This window comes from Lissotriton helveticus, chromosome 5_1 (genome assembly GCF_964261635.1).
Source record: "Lissotriton helveticus chromosome 5_1, aLisHel1.1, whole genome shotgun sequence".
Classification (NCBI taxonomy): domain Eukaryota; kingdom Metazoa; phylum Chordata; class Amphibia; order Caudata; family Salamandridae; genus Lissotriton; species Lissotriton helveticus.
Genome location: NC_136065.1, coordinates 152,985,282 through 153,009,552, shown reverse-complemented (window position 1 = coordinate 153,009,552; position 24,271 = coordinate 152,985,282). Strand labels below are relative to the sequence as shown.

Genomic DNA, 24,271 nt, shown 5'->3' with positions numbered 1-24,271 from the left:
TTCCACTGAGCCGGCCCACTGGCAGCAGAAGAGCGCCTGGGGATGGGAAGCATGTCACAGCCCGGCTCCAGCAGCCTCCCTGGTACCCTCTCTTCATCCTTCCTCTAGTCAGCATCTCTGCACCAGCACATCCTCGGGAGATGCTCACAGAGCAGCACTGGTGTGGAAATCCAAACCTCGCCGCGGACCAATCAGGAAGGAGCATTATCATCAATACCTGGCAAGTGCAGAAGCCACACTGTGCGGGGGTGGGGGTGACGGGGGGAGAACAACAACACACAGTGGCCAATCTGCTGAAAGGGTACAATGGCCAATGAGGCTCTGTCTTACATCTGCAGATTGGCTGGCAGGAAATCAGTCCTCTAAGGATACAGCGGTGGTACCTTTTTTTGCAAGCTGCATCCCTGGTAGCCACCGCACTCCTCTTTTTTTTTAACTCCCTCTTCCAAGCCCCTCTTTTTTTTAAAAGGCAAACTTTTGGCTGTGGCTGGCTCATTCTCTCCGCCTTGATCCATCGACGCCGCGTGCAAATGCATTTCCATCACCGGGGAAGCCATTGAAGAAAGAAACAATACACGGAAGGAGAAGAGACAAAAAGCCCGGGCGGAGAGAGAAACCGGGACACAATAAATATGCGAAGGGGAGGCATCGCCAAGCCAGTTTCTCACCTTGCCTCCTCGGGCTGCTGAAGGCGTCAAGGGAGGCAGGACAGAGGAGAGGACGGGGCCGGCTGGAGGAGGAGAGAAGAGGACGAAGAAGAAGAGAAGGGAGAAGCCTTGGAGGGGACCAGGGCTGGGTCTGGCAGTGAGCAATGCAATCTGCAAGCAAGGTCGTCAGCCTCTTCCTCCTCATCCTGATGGGCACCGAACTTACTCAAGTAGGTCTGCCGGCAGCATCCCTGGGGGCGCCTGTGTGTCTTATCGATGGTTCGAGGGGATGCTGCGGCCGGTTATATAGCGCTGTTTTGCCGCTGCTAGGCGCTGCAAGAGAGATCAAAAGAATGAAATGACATAAAGGAGTGGGAATTGATTTATTGCTGCGACGCTTCCTCTAGGCGCTGTATGAAAGAGAATGACAATGAGTGGACATGGTGGCTTTGGGCAGCCCTGTGAAGCCATCACGCTGCGCTGTGAGAAAGAAAGCCGGATGACTGGACACGGTGTTGTCACTGGTTATGTAGCGCTGTGTTGTTGCCTCTGTGTGCCGTAAGAAAGAGCAGCGAACGAGTTTGCGTGATAGAGCGGGAGGATTGTTTAGCGCTGCAAGCCACCACCAGGCGCTGGAAAAGATAGGAGAGGAGACTGGTCGACCTTACTCGCTCCGTCTGGGAAGAATACGTGCCTTTCTCTTTCCCATCCCTTTTCGGGGTGCCTCTTCTGAACTGGTGTGCAGAGCACTGCTGGCCCCGCTTCCGAGCGCTAGAAACACTATCCATACACAGACCGTACAGATGTATGTGGGAACGGGACGTGGTGCCCACAGCCATGGTATGTAGGAGCCCCCAACCCTCCCAAATAGATGCCATTCAAAGCTGCAGGTGCCTCTGTATGGTGAGAGCAAGAGGGCACCCCGTGGGTTTAGTTGTTGTAGCTGCGAGTTATTTAATCTCCTGGCTTCTTAGACACAAAGGTGTTTCTATTAAGCAGCATTTAAAATACATATTTAACACTCTCTGGCTGCACGTTTAGCAGCACTCTCTGCGTGTACAGAGAGTAGGGACCAGGTACAGGGAGAAATACACGAAGCAAATGGTTCTATACAATAATCATGCGTTCACCCCATATGCGATGCGATTCTGAACACTTTCATCGATTTCATTGAGCTGGGGGGAGGGGCCGGAAGGGTCTATATGGCCCAGAGTGAGCGTCTGTCACTGGCATCCACTTCAAAGAGACCCATGGCGAGCAGGCGCCTCGCAGCCAACCTCGGAGCCTGCTCGAGTGCAGGCGCTCGGGGTCTGTACCGAGAGCTGGCGGGGTGGTGCTGCCTCCTCCCCTTCACTGGGCCCCTGACCCCTCTGCCGCCCTCTAGGCAGCTACTAGAGAAGCAGGCGGGGATGCTTCTCACATGCCCAAGTGCAACATGTGTGTACGAGGATGCGCTGGCCGCCTGGGGGTGCGGGACGCAGGGTGGCGGACGGCTGGTGTCTGGCACCATTTGAACCATTCGTGACTTTTTTTCTGGCGTGATATGGGTGATCAATTTTCAAAACTGACTCGCACCCCTCTCCCGCGGTTTGGTGGGATTTGTGCCTTGACATACGAATGCTGTGCTCGTGCCAACTTCATCGTCTGTAGCAAAACGGGGCGGGGTAATGCCCATCCCCCACTTAGTTCACCATTTTTGCTCTGAACCTCGAGGCGTGTTGCTACCTCTGGTAGCTGCCACTGCCTATGTTTTCTATATTCCGTATTATTTTAATATTTCTGAATGTTTACAGTGCTTCGAAGCCATCCGAAAGATGTGACTAGAAGCATGTTGGCGCTAAACCCCACCTAAATAAAACGCGACCACCCTGCGATGGTGCCCCGGATTTCACCTGGTGGTCTTTGATGGCAGAGCAGCTTAGCTACACTTCCGAGAAGGATGCCTGAAGGGGTGCCCAAGGGACATCAGATATCTTGTTTATTCTGACACAGCTACCACTTGCGAGGCGTCCAGGGCCCGCGTGACCTCCATTCCCCTGCCTGTCCCAATTAAGCAACAATTCCAACTGTGCTGTTTGCATACACCGCCCCGCCCTTGCGTTTCAGCCTCTTTCCAGGCGCTCCCATATATGTAAATGAATCTACTGAGGCATGCACCAATTAAGTGCCCAGGATGACACAAGTGGGCCAAGTGGGAACGCTGCGACCGTTTCCCCTCGGTTGCTTCATCACTTGATCTCAGCTCCTAGAAACCTAACACCAATCTTCAACATTTTTGTGTGCCATTTTCAGACAATGTTCTCCTCTCTGGTGGCACTGCTCAGGGTCAGTTCTCCCTGAGATAAGGCTACCTGTGACAGGGTCAAGGCAATATGAAAACCAGTGGTGATGGGGGCGGGCAGAGACAGTAATTGTGGTAAATGCACGTTTGAGATGTTGCTGCCATTACATTCTGTATTAGACCCTACATTATAATAAGACATTAAATGAACGATAACTTTAGGCATTATGAGGTTGCATTATATGTTCCTGTTTTTCTTTTATATCTTTTGCACCTGCATTTATTTACATAACGTGCATGCATACATCAGAGGAACGGACGTACACAATCGAATACACGAAATGGTACCTTTATGTTGCAGAGGGGAGTGCTTCATAAAAGCTTCCACTGTAGTGACGCCCTACCTACACAATATATTGTTCTTTTCTATAAAACAGAATTAGATGTTCTGCGTGGACTAAATAAACCGCTATACGCCCTTATCTATACCTTATGCATTGTATTGTCAACAAGAGTTGTAATAGATGAATCTATTGGTGTATTGCTATCTGGAAATGTCATCTAGCACAACCACTACATGGAGGCTGGAAGGCATTCTACCATCACACTGCTTATCACTGGCAAGTGAGGGTGGGAAAGCACAACTCAGAGCACTGAGCATCCCTCAAAGGACGACCATGTACTTCACTGTGCGAATGATTGATTTATTCTTTAATGTCATTCTGCAAATGCCAGAAGTTGTAAGGCCCCTATTTCATACGCATGACGTCATCCCTGCAAATAGCGGCATTTCAACCAAACCCCCCACCCCCAAATAACTTTTTATTGTTAATTTCTTATAAAAATAATCTTAAATTTTTGAGGGATCCTATAATGCCATCTCATAGTCCTATGACAACAAAGAACAAGGCCTCGATTGACCTTGTCTCTAATATTCAATATGCAATTATAGGTCAATATTGCCTGAAATGTTCGCTTCACCCCCTCTTTTTTCTTTGTCACTCACTGCGTCTCTTTTTCGGAGTCTGTCTCGCACTTTCGCTCCCTCTCTCCCACTCACTTTATATCTGTATCCACCTTCTATATTTCTGACTACCATTCTCCCCAAAACAGTGCATTTCCATTTCACAGTACCTTTCTCTCCATCTTTTTCTTCCTCACACACACATATTTTTCCTCTCGCGTTCTTTCTCTCTCTCTCTCTCTCTCTCTCTCTCTCTCTCTCTCTCTCTCTCTCTCTCTCTCTCTCTCTCTCTCTCTCTCTCTCTCTCTTTCTCTCTCTCTCTTTCTCTGATTCCCTCTCTTACACACGGTGTTCATTTCTCTCTCTCTCACTCACACTCTCTCTTTGTTTAAACCTCTCTCCATACTCGCTCTGACTCAGACTCTGTCTCTTTGAAGGTCTCCACTGTCTCTCTTCTTCTCAGTTCTCTCTCTCTCTCCCCTCTCCTCTTCTCACTCTATGGTTTTCACTCTCTCTCTTTGTCATGGTCTCCGCACAAATGTACTCACATAAACACACGTAGACATTCACACACAAACACCTGTATACATGCATGTATAGCCACCCCTATCAGATAGTCCTGGGATCATTTTTATCCTAGCCTATACATTTCCCTCTCTTTCTATTTAATATTGACATCTTTAGTGTATGCAAATATAGATGTGTGCAGATAAAGACGAGAAGCCTTTCCATAGGTTCAGTATACCCCTTCTGCTGTCAACATACACATGCATACACACACACACACACACACGGATACACACTTGCACACACTCTCGCACACACACGCGCTCTATGTTAAGTCTTGCTAGAATATCATATATGGTTTTTCCAACGCTACCGTCCTCTGGACTGTTCACATTTCTTGTAACAGTGATGGAGCTTCCAGAGTTACAAAGTCCCCACCCCATGCCCCTCACCCACACAGTACCCGCCATGATGAAGATTAGTGCATTTCCACACCGGCCGCAGGTAAGTGCATGATTTGGAACCCATTAGCCCAAAAGGCGGCCCAATGCACCCTTGCTATATTACCTAACATGGGGGTTCAAGGACTCTTTGCAGAGAGGCAAGTACCTGCCATGGTCACCTCAGAAAAACATTCTTATTTTCCACTGCAGTGAAATCCGAAAGAGGTGAGCAGGGCAGGTGACTGCGGGTGGTCGGTCAGCATCGGGCACTGGGACAGGTGGCTGCGGATGGTCAGCATGGGGCACTGGGGCCGGTGGCTGCGAGTGGTCAGCATGGGGCACTGAGACAGGTGGCTGCGGGTGGTCAGTGTGGGGCACTGAGAGAGGTGGCTGCAGGTGGTCAGTGTGGGGCATTGGGACAGGTGGCTGCAGGTGGTCAGGGTGGGGCACTGGAGCAAGTGGCTGTGGTGGCTATTGTGGGACCTGCTGAGGGCCCCGGACAGGTGGTTGCAGGTGGTCAGCATGGGGCAACGGGACAGGTGCAGGTGGGCAGCATGAGGCACTGAGACAGGTGACTGTGGGTTGTCAGTGTGGGGAACTGGGAGAGGTGGCTGCAGGTGGTCAGGGTGGGGCACTGGAACAAGTGGCTGTTGTGGCTATTGTGGGACCTGCTGAGGGCACTGGGACAGATGGTTGCACGTGGTCAGCATGGGGCAACGGGACAGGTGCAGGTGGGCAGCATGGGGCACTGAGACAGGTGGCTGCGGGTGGTCAGCGTGGGGCACTGGACAGGTGACTGCAGGTGGTCAGTGTGGGGCACTGGGACAAGTGGCTGGGGTGGCTATTGTGGGACCTGCTGAGGGCACTGGACAGATGGTTGTGGGTGGTCAGCATGGGGCAATGGGACAGGTGTCTGCAGGTGGTCAGTGTGGGGCACTGGGGCAGGTAGCTGCGGGTGGTCAGCATGGGGCACTGGGACAGGTGGCTGCGGGTGGTTAGTGTGGGGCACTGAGACAGGTGGCTGTGGGTGGTCAGTGTGGGGCACTGGGACAGGTGGCTGCGGGTGGCCAGTATGGGGCACTGAGAGAGGTGGGTGCAGGTGGTCAGTGTCGTGCTCTGGAAGTGGTGGCAGCAGGTGGTCAGTGTGGGGGCACTGGGACAAGTGGCTGGGATGGCTATTGTGGGACCTGCTGAGGGCACTGAACAGATGGTTGTGGGTGGTCAGCATGGGGCAATGGGACAGGTGTCTGCAGGTGGTCAGTGTGAGGCACTGGGACAGGTAGCTGCAGGTGGTCAGCATGGGGCACTGGGACAGGTGGCTGCGGGTGGCCAGTATGGGGCACTGAGAGAGGTGGCTGCAGGTGGTCAGTGTGGTGCTCTGGAAAAGGTGGCTGCAGGTGGTCAGTGTGGGGCACTGGGACAAGTGGCTGGGGTGGCTATTGTGGGACCTGCTGAGGGCACTGGACAGGGGGTTGTGGGTGGTCAGCATGGGGCAATGGGACAGGTGTCTGCAGGTGGTCAGTGTGGGGAACTGGGACAGGTAGCTGCGGGTGGTCAGCATGAGGCACTGGGACAGGTGGCTGCGGGTGGTCAATGTGGGGCACTGGGGCAGGTGGCTGCGGGTGGTCAATGTGGGGCACTGGGGCAGGTGGCTGTGGGTGGTCAGCATGGGGCATTGGGGCAGGTGGTTGTAGGGGGTCAGCGTGGGATCTGCTGTGGGCACTGGCACAGCATAGTTTAAGGGGCTTGAACAAAGGACCACTGCCTTTCTATCTGGCTTCTGACAATGTGTATGTATCCCTTTCCGTGCCCCATTATGATTGTTGCAAGCAACAACAACAATAATAATAATAATGATAATAATCATCATCATCATAATCACAGCAACAAAAAACATTAACACCTTCAGCGCGGCGCAGATTCTAATGAGCCAACGGGGTCATGACGGAACGGTTCCGTCATGAGCACAGCTCTACCGACGCTCATGACGGAACCGTTCCGTCATGAGCAACGAAGGGGTTAAAAAAAACCAAATAATAATAATAATAATATTCACAACAGCAACAATGAAAACAAGAACAGCTAAAACAACAAGAACAAAAGCAACTATAACAGTTATAATAACAATAGGTACAGTAACATAGCAGCAACTACGTTCAATACCACTGCTACTACTACTACTACTACCACTACTACTACTACTACTAGTACTACTACTACTACTACTACTACTACTACTACTACTAATAATAATAATAATAATAATAATACCATCAACAATAATACAAATCATCATTAGGATGATGATGATTGATTATGCTGATTATATTATTATTAATATTATTACAGACTGCAGATGGACAGCCATCTACAGTTAATATAATTAACACCCAATAATCTAACAATAATAGGCAGACATATTTTAGGTGCCTTTGTACAGGCGTTTCTGAATTCCCTTCCACCTCAGAGGGATCTCCAGTCAACCCACCACCGAGCTCAGCGCCTCAGCAAGTTGAGAGCTTCCTGTCGACATTTGATGTGACATGAAGACCACCCATGTGATGATCATCAAATCCAACTCATCCTTTCATCGTCCTAAGGCTAATACATTGAGTACAGTTAACTCGGTTAACTATAACACATGTTAAGCCTCATCCCTACCGTGCCAGACTTCCTTTTCCCTTGCCACAACGCTTCTTTGCCTTCCTTTTCGTACCATCTCCACGCCTGTCTCGCCACCCTATTCCACACAGAAGCCCCTGCTCCCACTTACAACCTGCTCAGAGCAGGCGGTAAATGTGAAGGTTAAACTCCATGGAATGGGGAATTCCTTGCAGTTTAAGCTCGGTAGAACTGTGGCTGCATTGTTATTCCCCATTCCATGGGGTTTAACTTGAACTTGCAGAATACAATTGGTTGTTGCTGCATGGTGCGAGTAAATATTGTTGCGGAGTTTGCACTAGGAGTGTGTACATTTTTGGGTTATTTGCTTTTGCATGATTACGCAAAATTAAATCATGCGAAATTATGCATTATTACCCAAAATACACATCCATCATTTCATGCTATATTTTAGTGCCAAAGGCTTCCTCGTGTCAGTTTTTGGCATAAGGACACCTTTAGATAAAAAGTCCCACAAACATCAGCTGTTTGCTTTCTGTTGTTCTCATGCATTTGAAGGAAATTATTAGAGCAAATTATGCGGTTGCAGTACATTTTTACTAACCCTGGGCGTAGTAGGCGTAGTGGGGCTACGCGAAGCTACGTGAAGTGGGCATGATGCTACGCCTGCTCACGCGCTTCGCGTAGCCCCACTACGCGCCTCCCGCCTCCCTCCCTCCCTCCTTTACAGACATAAATATAAGTATTAAGTGCAGTAAAAGTAAATAAAAGCACTTACCTGGTCCGCGGCGCCCCGGGGCTCCCACTACTATTTTGCGCCGAATTCTACCATTGAAATGCGCATGCGTTTAATGCACTTCATACTTAAATTTATGTCTGTAAAGGAGGGCGGGAGGGAGGCGGGTGGCGGGCAACTTCGCTCCGTCCACGAAGCGTGCATAGTGTTGCCTACTACGCCTACTTTGCAAAATGCAAAGTAGGCAACACTACGTACACTCCGTGGGCGGAGCGTAGTCTTGCCCCACCGTTAATTTTTACAATGAATGGTGCATAATAATCTTGTGAATTTTGTGAAATTCATGAGGTAAGTATAATGAAAAATCCACTAAATTACACAAATTACCACGGTGCAATTTAAATTTCGTCCAGGCCTAGTTTACACCCCGCCAGTACTGTAGAAATTGTAATTAGGGCCAACGCACTACGACAGAGAAAGCAGGGTTGTTCCACTTATCACTGCAGAAGAGGCATTAGCTTGTGTCCTCATCATATAGCAAATGTAGCTTTTGTTAACCGGGGTTCAGGACAAAATCACAACACGGGTCCTGATGCCAAGGCAGAAATCTCAGGGTGTGTCAATGGGTTTCAGATTCCTATGCATGGTGCTTATGGCTCACTTATAAAACCTGTGAGATCTCCATTTTTACCTTGAGGTTGGCTCCAGGGTGAGAGTGAAGACTGCAGATGTCCTGTCCTTATCCCAGGAACAGTTAGATCAGCTCCTGAAGGCCGCTCTTCTGAGTACATGGATTTGTCTATCTGGGAAAAAAACCAATTGGCTCTTGTTAAAGGAGGTTTACCAGAACACAAAGACTACGAAAACAGTGGGGCATATTATCAAGGGGGTTTATCTCTGCTTTTTTGGCTTTAAAAGCCAAGAAAGCGGAGATAAAATTATCTCCCTATTACCTAGCTGTCGCTAACACCAGTTAGCGACAGCTAGTAGGAGATAGCGACCATCTTGGGCCCCACTTTGCATGTCAGTGATATTTATCACTAATGACATGCAAAGTGGGCGTGCCAAGATGTTAGCGACTGGAAACAGTCGCTAACATCGCTATCTCCTATTACCAACTTTTGGAGATATTCGCGCTAAGCGCGAATATCTCCAAAAGCTAACACCTGCCCCAGAGCAGTTCTTAGCCATGTTATCCAATGGGAGGTGGATAACATGGCTAAGAGCATTAGCTCGGTAATGCATGAATACCGCTGACTTTTCAGCGATATTCATGCATTGCGGCCGTTTTTTATCGCATTTGCGATAAACCTTGGTAATACCAAGGTTTATCTGCGATAAAAATCGCCGCAGCTCAGCGGTAAATTTGGTAATATGCCCCATGGTCTTTAAATCAAGGTGCAGAAGCAGCTCACTGTTTCTGAGAAGTCTCCTCTATGCATTGATTTGCACATTTCACCTGTTTACCATTTCCCCCTTTCTTCATCGAGGCACACAACTTGGTGCAAAAAAGGAACATTGCTTTTGATATCATGCATGTTCCTAACTTAACGGTTCTGTGACAAGCCCAAGTAAAGGAATGGCACAGAATCACACAAAGCGTCAGTTTGTGAATCGCTTCATTTTGTGTCTTGAAGCAAGTTAGATGTCTAGTCTTGGTCTCCAGTGTGAAACAGCGATTTTTTCAAGATCAAACAATGTCTTTGTGGACAACAGGGACTTGATTTTCCACCAAGAAACGAATACCCCTTCAAACCTTGACAATCAAAGCACATTCATAACAATGCACCGTTCAGAACCTCTGAAAGAGTTTGCAAGTGTGACTGTCGTTTCTTTTCTGAATACAGATAAACTATGGTTATGATATTACACTTCACAAAAATTACGCCAGATCTGTCTTCCAATTTGTTATCCGCTGCCTACCTTATTTTCCAAGATGTGATCCGTTGACTAGCTTGTTCACATTAAAACCTAAAGAATTTGCTTCTACTTCAATTTTTTAAATTTTGAACAAAAAAAGTTTCAGGTTTCCGGCAAATCACTTTCTCTCCTAGTGTAAATGATGGTCATGTAGCATTAAAAAAAAAGAAAAAAGAATTGCATGGTATGTGGTTTAGTGCAGTCCTAATTCAGCCTGATCCTTATAATCTGGTCTGAGCTGCACCATACATACACTTATGAGGATACTCCTGCTGCAATAACATTTTTCTCTGTAAAGTGCCTGACCCCTCCTTGGGGCTTCATCAGTACTGCAGGAAGAGGTTGCACACAGCGGAATTACCAAACCAGAGGGCGCCCCAGCTGTGCACTGTAAGGGGGCACCCTCTCAATTCCTCGTACCTTTTCAGGACTTGAATTTTGAGCTTTGTTCTCTAATACAATCATCTGAGTTGAGAAGTGAATACCTGGTGAACCATCTTTCCCTGTTGGAAAAGATCGGGCAAGCTGCTGTGCTATCTGAGATGTACTTACGGAAAATCCGGAGATCTGGCCATAAATGTTTCAGAGCTTTGTTTTGATGTGTAGAGGCATGATGCTAATGGGAACAGAAGGTGTGTAAGTTTGAGGATGAGGAGGAAGATGGACTGGAAAGTAGGACTGAGAGTCAGATTATATAAATCGTGTCCTATAAGGGGCAACGTCCCCAATTACAATTGTGTCCTATAATTAGTAACTTCCCCTTTGTAGTACCTTTGTAGGGCGGGCAACTTGGTGAAGGTAGGAAAAGGAGCTTGTTAGGATCTCCAAACCCAGCCCAGGTTGAGTTTAGAGGGAAGGAAAACTAGGACTCCAGTTAAAGCATATGCCCAGGTTCCAAAAGATCTGAAAACCCATAGGATGACATGGTTTGGCACTGAAAACGCTGTAGAGGCTGTGATATCTTACATTGAAATAGAAGAACGTAATGTTCAAAAGGGAGTGATTAGAAACGAGAATGTACACTGGACAAGAAGGAGGTAGAAGGAAAAGATAAGTAATTCTCTGGGAAGTATACATCATGAGAACATTGGAATGCTGGGAGCTCCATTGAAGACAATGAAGTGTCTCTGGGCTAATAATGGGCTGGTATAGGGCTTCTGATCCAGCATTCCAAAGTTTGACCTTCTGTTCTCCTTATTAGTTTAGAACATTTTACTCTTTGTGGGTGGAATGGTCTTATAGCCCTTCTGTCTTGGGCTATAGGTTGATTAAAGGCCCTCTCCCTGTGGCTCAGGCCAATAACTCAGGCTGAAGGCCTTTTTAACAGCTGGTTATAATGCAATAGCTGCTCAGCAGCTGGCTATAATGCAATAGATAGTTCTTCACCCCCAAAAGGTCAGGAATGGAGCCAAGAAGGAATGACGAAGCTGGTTAATCGAGGGGAGGTTGATAGTAGGTAGTGGTTTATGGATACGTTTAAAGTACAGATTAATGTGTCTGTTCATGAGTTTTGAAACATTTTGAAGGAATGCATTGTCCTCTAGTTTAGAGTGAAAGAGAATGAAGAACCTGAGCCCACTGGGATCCTAGAGGAGGGGCACATGAATTCAAAAGCACTGTATTTTTCCATGTTTTATCTCTGTGTTCCAGTTATACCATTCTGAACAGATGTAGCGTAATGCAGAAACGTCATACTATCTTCCATTGAAGAGTTTTAACTCCTAAGGATCTCGTCTGGCATAATTAATTATATAGAAGGTTGAGAGGAAGGTAGAACAGAGTACGGGTCAGTTTCTATACGCCTCCATGAAAGATCTCACAGTAGAGCATACTGATGGAATGTTGTCCAAATTGGTGCAACCTTCTGCCAGCAAAACAATTATTTATGGTTCCAGTGTTTGAGAAGAATACAGGAAGTACAGGTCTCAGGGAGATTATCTGTGGGTTGTGGGATCAAGGAGAAAAACAGTCAAAGGATCAGGAATGTATATAGCTCCACTATCAGTGTTATTCACCACCAGTGGGAGGTTGCAGGAAAATGATGGCAAAGGTGTAGACAAGCTACACTCGATATGCAGTAGTGAAGGAGAGAGGGGTGGACCGGGAAACAAACAACCAAATGGAACTGCGCATCAGTAACATCTCAAGAAAAGAGAATACCAGAGTCCTTGAATTTTACTAGCTGCCATTTTTTGGTTTCTTAAAATAAGGTATATTTGGGAAGAATACTGAATGATTGCCACATGGAACTGCTTATGAAAAATATCTCAAAAAAGAGTATACCAGAGTCCTTGAATTTACTAGCTCCCTCTTTATTGTTTCTTAAAATGAGGTATATTTGCGAAGGATTCTGAAGGAATGCCTCGTGCTACAAACTAGGGCTGAAAGTATGCTGAGTTTTGCCACTCCGCACTCCACTTGGAGCGCAGGGTTTGGCAACAAATATCTCCTCCTACCGCCAGGGGAGCCGAGTTTACCAGAATGCCCGCACACCTTGTGCCGCAATTAGGACAGCTACTAGAGAGAGGTTTACGAGCACAGGCTGTGGTAAGGCCTGGGATGTCACTGAATGTCGAGGTTCATAGGAGCCTACATTTGAACCTCCGTTGCCTGGATTGCGTGGACTTCAGAGACATCAAGCGGGTTACATTAACAGGCACTAGGATATGTCAGCAGCTAGGGTGCAACAGACACAGTGGGGTGAGTAATACGTTTCTACCTAACAAGGGGTGCCAGGAGAGGGTGGGGACCCATCTGAAGTCTAGGTCCATATGACAGGCACAGTTCAATGCTCGCACAGGTTATGCAGGGGCGGACTGGCCATAGTGGGCACCGGGCATTTCCCTGGTGGTCTGCCAGGGTGAGGGCCAGTTTTGGGTCCCTGGGGGACCGTTTTTGTTACCGAGGGCTTGCAAAATATTGGCTCCCTGTAACAAAAATCGGCCGAAACCGGCCCTAACAAACAGCTCGGCCTTATTGCCCCCTCCCCCTAGGGGAACCGGCCAAGCTGGTTACCAGGGCCGGTTACGTTTCCCAGTCTGGCCCTGAACCTAGTCCTACTTTAAAATCAAATCAGATATAACCTGTCACGATGAGGCGGCTGACAGCGTTTCTGCTAGGGATCGAGAAGCTTTCCCATCACAGTTCTTCTATGCTGGTCACCATGTGTTTAATTTGTATCCAAATTCATCAAGCACACATTGACAATACATAAGTAAAGATGAAGACACAGATGTTTAGGCCAAACTACACTTCGCCCGCTCACCGAACTCCAAGGAATCTCGCGGAGTTTTTCTGTAACTCCGCAGAATTCCACGGAGTGAAACTCCGCAAGCTCTTTCCAGGCCTATTCCAAACCATGCTGGTGCAAGAGACTTGAGAATTTGAGATTCCTTAATCAGATTGTTTCGGGTGTTTAACAGAGAGGCTACAAAAACAGAAGATGGGACCTTGCAACAGCAGAATATACAACTCTGGTCACCAATTGCAATTGAGTGTGTGTGCATTTTCAGGGGGGAAGAGGTAGGCTACCTGTGCCCATGAGGACACCGTGATCACCCCTCCGTTACACTGGGTGATGTTTATCTGGAACCAGGCGACAGAAGTAAGATGACATTAACTAAGGAACGTGAATTTTGCTGAATGGTCTAGAGCAGAAATATCCTTTTGACATGAATATGTTTAGTTAATATATTAATGCCAAATGTTTGGTACAATAAGTGCTAATTATGTGTCAGAGGAATAAGACAAGCTATGTGAGACACCACCAGCAATTTTTCACATCTGCCCATAAAATTTAAGGGTACAAGGATATTACTAAATTTAAAATAAAGGCAGTGTGGCCTAGTCCAGTCATCAATACCCATGCCTCCATTAATTCCAACTACTCTGGGAGATGTGAATATTTCACTCATGTTGAAAGGATGAAGATCAATGAACTTCCTCCATGTTTACTGCTAAAGTTTGGTAGGAGAAATTATCACAAACATAAAGGGACAGATTTACATGTCTCTATCGCCACAGTAACATTACTTTTTATGACGGTCCTGTGGCGATAATCCCTTTGCCTTATTTACAAGGTGGTGTTAAGCCACTTAACGGGACTCAATGCCGCCTTGTAAATAAGGCCCCCTTTCCTGCTACACTTAACACGAAAGGGGTGAGCAATTGGTGTTGCGGTTGGTCTGCTGCAACACCCATTGATTTTGAAGCTGCCCCCTATTTACAAGGGTGGCATAAATAGGAGGAAGCACCAAAATTAACACCAGAGGAAACCTGGTATCAACATGGCGAAACAAGGTGAAATTATTCATTTCTTCACATTTTTGCTGTTTGTATGTGTGCTGCATTGTGCAGCACACAGAGAAACTGCAAATTGCCATGAATGATTGTGTATACGCAGGAAGGTGTCCCTTTCTGCACAAAAACAACCATTTAGAAAACGATGATTTGCAACTTCTATGTGTGCTGCACAATGCAGCACACATAGGAGTTTGAAATTAGCATTCTGGATTGTTTATGTGCAGGAAGGGACACCTTCCTGCACATACACAATCATTTTTGGCAATGCAGACTCCTTTGTACTATGGTGCATGGGTGCCTGCGTTGGCGCTAGGCAGCTAGATTTAGCACCAGCACTACAGGAAACGTAGGCGTGCAATGGTTTCTTGTGAACACGATGCATCCCTACATTTTAAAAATGGTGAAGCGTGGCGTTAGCAATTTTTTATCAGTGCTACACCTCAACCATTCTGTTGTAAATATGCCCCAAAGTGTGGTAGGAGGGTTTACCACAGACATTTAGACACATATTGGTAGTTTTTGCTGTTTTGACTGGAAATGCAAGAGAAGAATATTTAGAAACTGGGCAATGCGAAAAGGTCTAACCCAGTTAGAAACATATGACTGAAGTTGGTGAAAACATGTGAATATTAAGCTATGCTAATTGAACAACTGTGTTATGCTTTGACAAAGAGACATTAACAACTGGGGGAGAATGGTTTAAGATATGGATGGAAACCACACCCACTTATTTTCAGAGGTGGTCTCAGAGGGATTAAATTGGAGGGGCTGCAAAAAAATTGGTGACAATTATGCCACATATGCGAAGAGAACTAGGTTGAATTTGCATCTAATTATGACATCTTATGTCTGGCTTTTAAGTTATGCATGAGGTGTGCATGAATATTCTCCTGGTGGGAACTCTGCTGTATTGGTAGAAATATAAACTGTCTGGGCCTTAACGCTCATTCTTACACTCTTCTATTATTGGTGGACAAAAGTTTTATTTACAGTCATAAGCGTTGCTGTGAATAGAAACAAACCCCACGAGTAGTGGTGGCTGCACTTTTGACCCATTCATAAAAGGGTGATGCATGTTAGTCTGTGAACTAACACTTAACAGCTTCAGCAGATACCAGTATCAACAATTTTACAAATGCATTTACTTGCTAGATAGGATGAAGAGTAAGAGGCCCCTACATTACATCCCAGAGTGGGTAAGAAAGGTCTGCTTTGCCTATCGCATGTCTATATTTTAACATGAAGGGCAACCAAGGTCATGGACCAAGGCCATGGATAAAACATATGTACTGTTATATTGTGCATTTCTGAATTTCAACATAGTACTTGATAAGGTCGATGCAAACATTTTATGAACAAACCCGAGAAACTTTTGCATTTCACTGGATTTACTTTTCTTAGTAGTGAATCTAGACACAGTGAACTGAACAAGAGTCAAGTTGGGTTCTGCTGACTTGGAAGCTAGAAGGATGAGTAATGAATGTGGGTGTGAAGCAAGGCTACATCCTTGCACCCCTTCCATTGAATCTATTTATTACAATACTTCATTTTGCTTTAGGCGAATCACACACCTTTCTCCTGAAAATTGTGGGCGTCAGTCATAGTTTCATGTGTTAAAAAAAACAAAAAACTGGTAGGATAGCCCAAAGTGTTTCTTAGAAGGTCACTGTTGGCTGCCTGAACTTGATTCCACCTGAGGCCTCTTTCATCTGCTACTCTACACTTCCTGTTTCTCTATCTCCCTTTTCAGGTTCTTTTTCATGTCTGCTTTCCCCCTTGTCCCTCTTTTCTTATCTTTCTCTTCCCCGTGTCTCTTTATTTGCTGCCTTTCTCTCTCTTGTCCATACAAAAGATTGTTGGTGCCCACCACCTGCTGTCACTGGCACACACTAAGCACAGGGTCATGTCCTTATGCTATCATGTATGGGGGGGCACTGCATTACTCACCCATGCCTCTGTAGGCTTCCAAAGAGGAAGTGATAGCAGATTATTGTTATCAGAACAATGGGGATTCGCTTTTGTAGACAACATTTAGGCCACAATATTTATGCATTTAATATTTCTGAATATAATATCCTGACATAGATTCACCAGTTGTAGCTTTCATGTAGATCTAGAGGACTCTGCAATGATAATGAACTAAGATGTATGTTTTAATAAATATGGCAAGAGCCTAGTTTAGCCATATGAAAATAAACAGGAAAAATGCAGAAGAGCTTCTGTGTTATTGCAAAACATATACCCTAGAGAACCACTAAGAATAGACCATATTACCATGTCTTAGTTTTCATTAATTGAGTGATAAATTATTTTGCATCATCAAATACCAGATGTTATAGTCTTCAGGCATGGAAAGGCTGAGAAGTCAGCAGTTTTTATATTATACCTTGTCATGCCATGTTATGCTCTGTTGGGTTGTTTAATTTTATAATATTGTGAGCTTTTTTATGTTTTGGGTGGCATTTCTAGACCGTACATCCATGAAAATGGTTTCTTGGTATGAGTGACCTGTGTCTTCTGCACAAGATGACCCTTTACTCTGCCCTCTATCCCTCTACACTTCTCCTCTCTCCTCCACCCAAGCGGCCTAGCTACTGGTCCAGTGACCTTCAGGTGATTTCGACCTAGGGCAGGAAGTATTTGCTGACCGCCCCGCCTAGAGTCTGTTCCTGGTACAACAGAGTCTCCTTGACTCACCACTGCTTCCTCTGGAAGTGTGGAGCAGAAGAAACAACATCTAAACTAACTTGAGGTTTAGTGGATGCCTTTAGGGTCAATGTGCGTTCATCAAAAATGAGTTATCTTCTAAGGGTGTTTACAAATGGCAAATACGACTAAGAGTGCACCCAAACATTTGATGGCATTTCATGTGCTCAGTAGAATGATGAACTTTCAAGCAAATTAGTTCTGTGGACATTTGCCTCTCTTCCTCATGACTGACATCCATCCTAATTCCACATGTATAGTGAACTTCCCAGCCGTGTTAATTAGGTTTAGCAAGTAGAAATGTCAACATCTCTCTCTCTGGCTCAGTAATCCCGATCTGCTTCTCTTTTCTCAGCGATAATAGTTTTTTGTGTAATTTATGTTGTTGCAACAGTGCATCCCGAGATGGTGTCATAGACAAAAACTACTGTGCATGGCAGCGTCCTATTCTTTGATTGTGGAGTAAGGTATACCTGTGCAGGCCTATTCTAATGCAGTACATCTGCCCCACTTACCTGTGCCTCTGCTCCTATTTGTGAGCTCACTCAGATATACGCTAACCAGTGCTTAATTTGAGCCGGTGGTTTCCGGTGCTCGGCACTGGCACTTAATTGCCAACACCAGTACTTATGACAGTCTGCCGCATGGTGGCACTGTTTGTTTAAGTTAAAGATGAGCACACAGCAGTTGTTTAGTAATTAAATAAACATTTAGAAGCTAATCTCTGCTGGCCAAGGCATTCTCACAGCTGTGGGTGCCTGGAATAGAGTGAATTGTCACTCTTGTTGCAGTGTGATGGTTAGTAGTTGTATTGGTACTGTCATTGGCGAAGCTAGCAGGGGCAATGGGTGGTGCAAGTTGCAGTGGTCTTCCACGGATTGCCCTGGCACTTCTTCCTTTTTTTTTTTTTTTTTACAAATTAAGCACTGACACTAACATACCATGTACATTTGTAAAGTGCACCTTCACCTCTTGTGTCTCCTTGGCTCTAAATAAGAGAAGCATATTGTTACACAACTCAATTGTACTCGTGTTATTGACCTCGGCAAGAGGAAAGGCTGGTGGGCCTTCCACGACTCAGACCTGTAACCATGAAGTCAAACATAAATTCCTGGGTGGAGGCATCAGTCCATTGTGAAGCATAGATCATTCCCACCTCTAGCAAAGTCCCTTTCTTATTTATGGTTTTGTAGTGTCCTCAAAACTCTTAGTGCACAGCATTACATCACATAGTTTTGTTCAGCATAGTGGAGAAGTGTGGCTCAGGGGTTAGAGGCAGCAGACCCAGAAGCTGAGATCGGTCCTGGACCAGGGTTCAATTCCCCGCCTCGGCGGGGTCTTGGGCTAAAAATTCCACGGACTCGATAATTCTCGCCCCGGTGCCTCCTCGACTCACGGGTTCACAACCTGCGACTCTGGGCAATAGCTTGCTTAATCTCCACAACAGCCCCTCGCGGTGGGATGCCTGACTTTCACCTTGTGGATACCCTGCTATCTCACAGGGGAATACCAGGAAGGGTTCCCTAAGCAAGCGCCGGGAAACCCACTGCGGGTAGCTGTGTGCTATATAAGCTCAACTACATTTACATTTACATTTACATTCAGCATAACCTATAGCCATTTCAAGACTACTCTTCGTACAGGCCCAATTTACCTGCTTCCAGTACCACCTTGGGCTCTAAATTTGCATATGACATAAATATCTAGGAATATTGGGTCTTGGAGTATATGGGTTTCTGTGATTTAAGATGCCTTGAACTCTGGGAGGTGGGATACTGTTGTTAACTGTATGGCCACTGACTTTGTAAAATGCCAAGCACTGACCCTAAGGGCTTGTGTCGATTATGCATACAGTGGCCTACATATGTCATTAGTGATTCGTGTCATTATGTTGTCTGACATGTGTACTGCACACAGCCGCTGTTCTTTTGATGTTGCAGCATTCATACTGTCCAGTGCAATCACAGCTGTCTGTTTGTTTGTCTGGGGAGGGTGGGGTTGCCGTTGTACGGGATAAGCTTATGAAAAATTATGTCTGTGAAAATCAGCACTTTTCAAATACAGCAACATAAATATATTGATGTTATACAACAGTCTTCAACAATATAATTACATAAAATGGGTAGCTGCATTTTCGCCAGATTAGCCGATGATTAAGCAATACCCATCTTCAAGAAATTGAAAAATAGATCACCAAAACATCACATCTCCTTTTTCCCTGTTAGGACACCTCCTGCAATGCTTCTATAGTATATGGAAACCAATGATCACGATTCCAAATCACTGGAACATCATGCTTTCTTTCCTAAACTTTACACTAATAACAAGACTACAACCCCCAGAATGCATTAGTCAGCTTAATGAAATTATACAACTAGAAATCTGTGATTGTGTTACAAAACTCAGAACATGGTGCAAGCCTACACATCCACCAGTCATGGCAGGCAACATTAAAATATGGTGGGGCGCTATGCCGAAAAAACTAACCATATATGTTGCACTTATATATGTTGCACTTGCTGGACTCCGTCCCGTCTGATCAGGGCTCGAGTCGGGGTACCACGCGGGTGGACGGCATCCCCCCACTTATTTTACCGGGAGCTCGATAACTTGAGCAAATGGAGCCACACATTCACTCTTTGGCCTCTCTGGGGCGAGATCCGAGCTCATTCAGAGCGCTGCTCACGGGCTGGCTTCTCTGATGCAATCGCATCTAAGGGGTGAGCGAGGGGAGGCAATGAGTCTGATGGTCAAAGCCATCTTTAATGATGTCACTTCCTGTTGTGACGTCAGCGTCCCCCCACTTCTTTTTTAGGACTTGTTCCCTGCGTCCGATGTGTCTCTCGGGATACTTGTGTCCATGAGCAGGAAAGGAGAGGACTTCATTTCTGCTCATGGAACACAAATCCAACCACTCATGGAGCTGCTCGTATGAGGTTTTCAGCATGAGAGCAGCTCCAGGATTGGTTGGAGCAGGCTAACCCAGCACTCATTTTGAGGCTGGGGGCTTGTGCCACCAATTCCCAAGCTGTTTCACAGCCCTTGGATTGCTAGGTCTACTGTGCACATGTCAGATAGGACGGCTGTAGGCAGCCGGTCAATCTGACATGCGCACTGTAGACCAGAATATTCACTCTCCATTTGCTGGATTCTGCCCCTCTCCCACCCTCGCCCTGTACACAGCGCCAGCAGGGCAAAATTGAATGGCATTGAAATGCCATTTTATTTATATGTGTTTGCCTGCTGCGCTCACAGCCGGCGGGGCTGATGCTCCTCCGCCCCTTAGGAGGAGCCGCCCCTAACACCCACATATGCAAGCGTAAAGCATCAAGTGCAAACCAACATTTGGACACAACATTACAGACAAAGTCAAGTGTCTCCTACATAGCTGGAAAAGTCTCACTGTGTGAGACTGTGTGTTGACATGTCTCAGTGCGCTACCACAGAGCTGCAGGTCTGCAACCACAGACTCATCCTTGGGACACGGAGGATGAAAACTGCATATAGTGCAGATTAGTTTTGAAAATTCACGGAGCTATGCTTATTTGTTCCAGCGTGTGTGAGACCCCTGATGTTGCCGATGTAAGAAGGGACTAACTCCTCCAGTCCTGGTTTTAGGTCTGGAATGACAGAGTTGTGTTGCTAATTCTTCAAAGCGCACACACGATGTGTTTTCGCGCCATTCAGAGAATTCTCATCTTTCTCACCTCATGCCACTGGCTACTTAGTGTATCTTTCCGCCTTGCAGGAGAGGCGTCCATTAGAATGCATGAGGGAATATTTTGCATCTGAAAAGTACATTCATCGTGCTATTTGTTGCTTTCAATTATGAATCTGCATAAAAGGCATTTTATACAGAAAGCATTCCCTTTCTGCTACTCTTATTATCAGAATTTTCAAAAACATTAGAAATGGCTTTAATGTAATACGCATCATTTGTTCACGCAAAGCATGAAAGCCTCCTCTGAGAATGCCTGTGTTTTATCCACATTAAAGCCAGACCTAATGGCCCCCCATCTCTTGTTTTCTTTTTCTGTTACTTGGATTATACTGGAAAAGGCTAAACTCCTAAGTACCAAACTATCCCTGACAGAGGACATTCTAGGCTCCATTGCAGCATTTTTTCTGGGTTGTTATAGCTTCTGCCTGGCTGAGTGCTCTGCTAGAAAGCCATCCGCCACCTAGGAAGGTTAGCCTCACCGCAGCCACTGCCTTTCTGATGTGCACTGGAGCAGAACTGCTAATGGGAGCAGAAAGAAAAGCTGATTGCTTAGCGGACACCGCCGGGAAGGTCAATATCTTTCAAAACACATCCAACTTCCTCTGAAGAAAGATCTGAGCGCCTTTGATATCACAGGCCATTCATTCGACCCCTTGTTCTCTTGTGGCGGCTCGCTCTATATTGCAGCCAGGCCGCACAAGCTCTGGCACCCTTGTGGCGAGCTTGATGGATATTGATGAAAGTCATACGACCCCTGGCATCCTTGAAGCAGGCGCAATATATGATTCAGGCCAGCGTTTGAACCCTGGTGAACTTTTGACTGGCCTGTAAATTGTTGAGGGAAGTCTATTTGAGCACTGGTGACCTTGTGGTTGGCCTGTAAGTTGTTGAGGGTAGTCAATTTGAACCCTTGTGTCCTTGTGGTTGGTCTGTAAGTTGTTGAGGGAAGTCTATTTGAGCACTGGTGACCTTGTGGTTGGCCTGTAAGTTGTTGAGGGTAGTCAATTTGAACCCTTGTGTCCTTGTGGTTGGCCTGTAAGTTGTTGAGGGAAGTCTATTTGAGCACTGGTGACCTTGTGGTTGGCCTGTAAGTTGTTAAGGGTAGTCATTTTGAACTCTTGTGACCTTGTGGCTGGCCTGTAAGTTGTTGAGGGTAGTCATTTTGAACCCTTGTGACCTTGTGGCTGGCCTGTAAGTTGTTGAGGGTAGTCAATTTGAACCCTTGTGACCTTGTGGCTTGCCTGTAAGTTGTTGAGGGTAGTCAATGTGAACCCTGGTGACCTTGTGACTGGCCTGTTAGTTGTTGAGGGTAGTCAATTTGAACCCTGGTGACCTTGTGGCTGGCCTGTAAATTGTTGAGGGAAGTCCATTTGAACACTGGTGACCTTGTGGCCGGGCTGTAAGTTCACGCGGGTAGTCCATTTGAGCACTGGTGACCTTCTGGTTGGCCTGAAAGTTGTTGAGGGTAGTCCATTTGAACACTGGTGACCTTGTGGCTGGCCTGTAAGTTGTTGAGGGAAGTCCATTTGAACCCTGGTGACCTTGCGGCTGGCATGTAAGTTGTTGAGGATATTTCATTTGAACCCTGGTGTCCTTGTGGTTGACTTTCTAGATGTTGTGGGCAGTCCGTTGTTCATCTGTGCTCGTGTGCTCGTGCGCGGGCTTGCTAGATGATAATGGAATTCATTCAAATCGAGGTATACCTAGGAAAGGCTTGCTAGACGTAGACAGTCCATTGGACTGCTGGATCTAACTTGCTAATGTTGATGGACGTCCAATCAACACATAGTACTCCTGTGATGTGCTCACTAGATGTTATGGGCAGCCCATTGGAGAAATAAAAGCCTTCTGGTGGATTCACTATGTATTGAGGGTCGTCATAGGACCAGGGGTTTATTCGTGGCGGGATTCCTTGCTACTGGGACAGGTCATTTGACCGTAGCCCCCGCCCCGTGGCTGGCTTGCTGTATATCATTGCTAGTTCATTTGACCTCTGCTGCCCTTGTGAAGGGCTTGTTAGATGATGGGGACAGTCTACTGGATAACTAGCAACCATGTTAGGAGATTGCTAGATGTGGATAGCAGTATCAAGGATGCTTGCAACTCTTGTAGGGGACTCGGTAAATACTCTTGCGATGGGATGTGCAGTGCACTCAGATCATGGTGGCACCCAAGAGCCGCGGTGACTAGATGTTGAGGCGGTGATATGATTCCGTGTACATTTGAGGCGGGATCCTGATACGATACCCCAGGCCATTTGGCTTCAGGAGGTTTGCTAGACATCATGGACCTTCCACTTGGCCGCAGCTTCCACTATGGCCTATGACTACCCAAGGTAGACGGGTAGCGGGTGCTCCTTCTAGGCGCTGTCTCCTTCTGTCCGCATCAGGAGTGAAAGCCGCAATTCAGGGCCCAAGGCAGCTCTTTGATCTCATAAAGCAACGCGCGTCTCGCCCCACTGCCGCGCGCTCTCCGCACTAAAGAAGGGCAGGTGCTTCTCAGCCCTGAGCAGGTTCCATTACTGAAGTTATCACTCCTTGTAATCAGTAATAACATCATGTGTAATGCAATGCACAGCTAATTGCCATCCAGTGGGATTAGATGAATGAGGCAGGGAAGCTTGCTGGACAGCCCCGGCTAATTCTCTGCCCTGAATAATAAGCCTGGAGCACAGCAAGTATGAAACTGTGAGCTAGAGGGTAAGAGGGTCCCTGGATCCAAGCCTCGGTCTGCATCTAAATGGGTAAAGAACTCAGGAGCCATTTGCAAATGTTTTTTGGCAATATATCAAATATCCTTTTATGTTATTAGCTGCAATATTTGATCAAAATTATATGAAACAGTCCTTTCTATGAAACAGTCCAGAGTTTGTTATCCAATCTGATGGTATTTGAACTAAGATGGGAGGCTGAGCACAGTGGTCTGGCTCCTTCTTGATCTCTTCCTCCTCCTCTCCACTAATGCATGTTGACAGCGCTCCACGGTCGGACTAACCTATAAGGCAACAGGCAGGGATTGTGCAGCCGTGGCGATTTTTGCATAGTTATGAATTAGCTGCATTTGCCACATAATCCATCATTTGCTGCGTAATCTGCAAATTTTAATCCCCAAAAATATTGGGACATATTATCAAGAAAGGGCGATACATTATCGCCGCTTTTATTGGCAGGAAACTGCAGATAAAGCGGCGATAATGGGCTTGATAATATGCCCTTGTGAATTCCCATAGAAGACCAGGTTCTGGTGTTAACCTGGGCTTCTATGGGAATTCACAAGGGCATATTATCAAGCCCATTTTTGCCGCTTTATAGGCAGTTTCCTGCCGATAAAAGTGGCGATAATTTATCACCCTTTCTTGATACTATGGCCCATTGTTTTAAGCTCAAAGGGATCAATGGTTACAAACAATGCAGCAACATGTG

At 46.3% G+C, this 24,271-nt stretch overlaps 1 protein-coding gene across 1 annotated transcript in view; it reads left to right on the top strand.

Moving 5' to 3' along the window:
- The first annotated feature begins 310 nt into the window (after window positions 1-310).
- OLFM1 (olfactomedin 1) overlaps window positions 311-24,271 on the top strand; it is a 217,473-nt gene continuing 193,512 nt past the window's right edge. Inside the window, exon 1 of the mRNA XM_078641935.1 lies at window positions 311-877. Within this exon, the coding sequence (XP_078498061.1) occupies window positions 812-877 (66 nt within the window). The 5' untranslated portion in view covers window positions 311-811. The remainder of the gene's footprint in view (window positions 878-24,271) is intronic.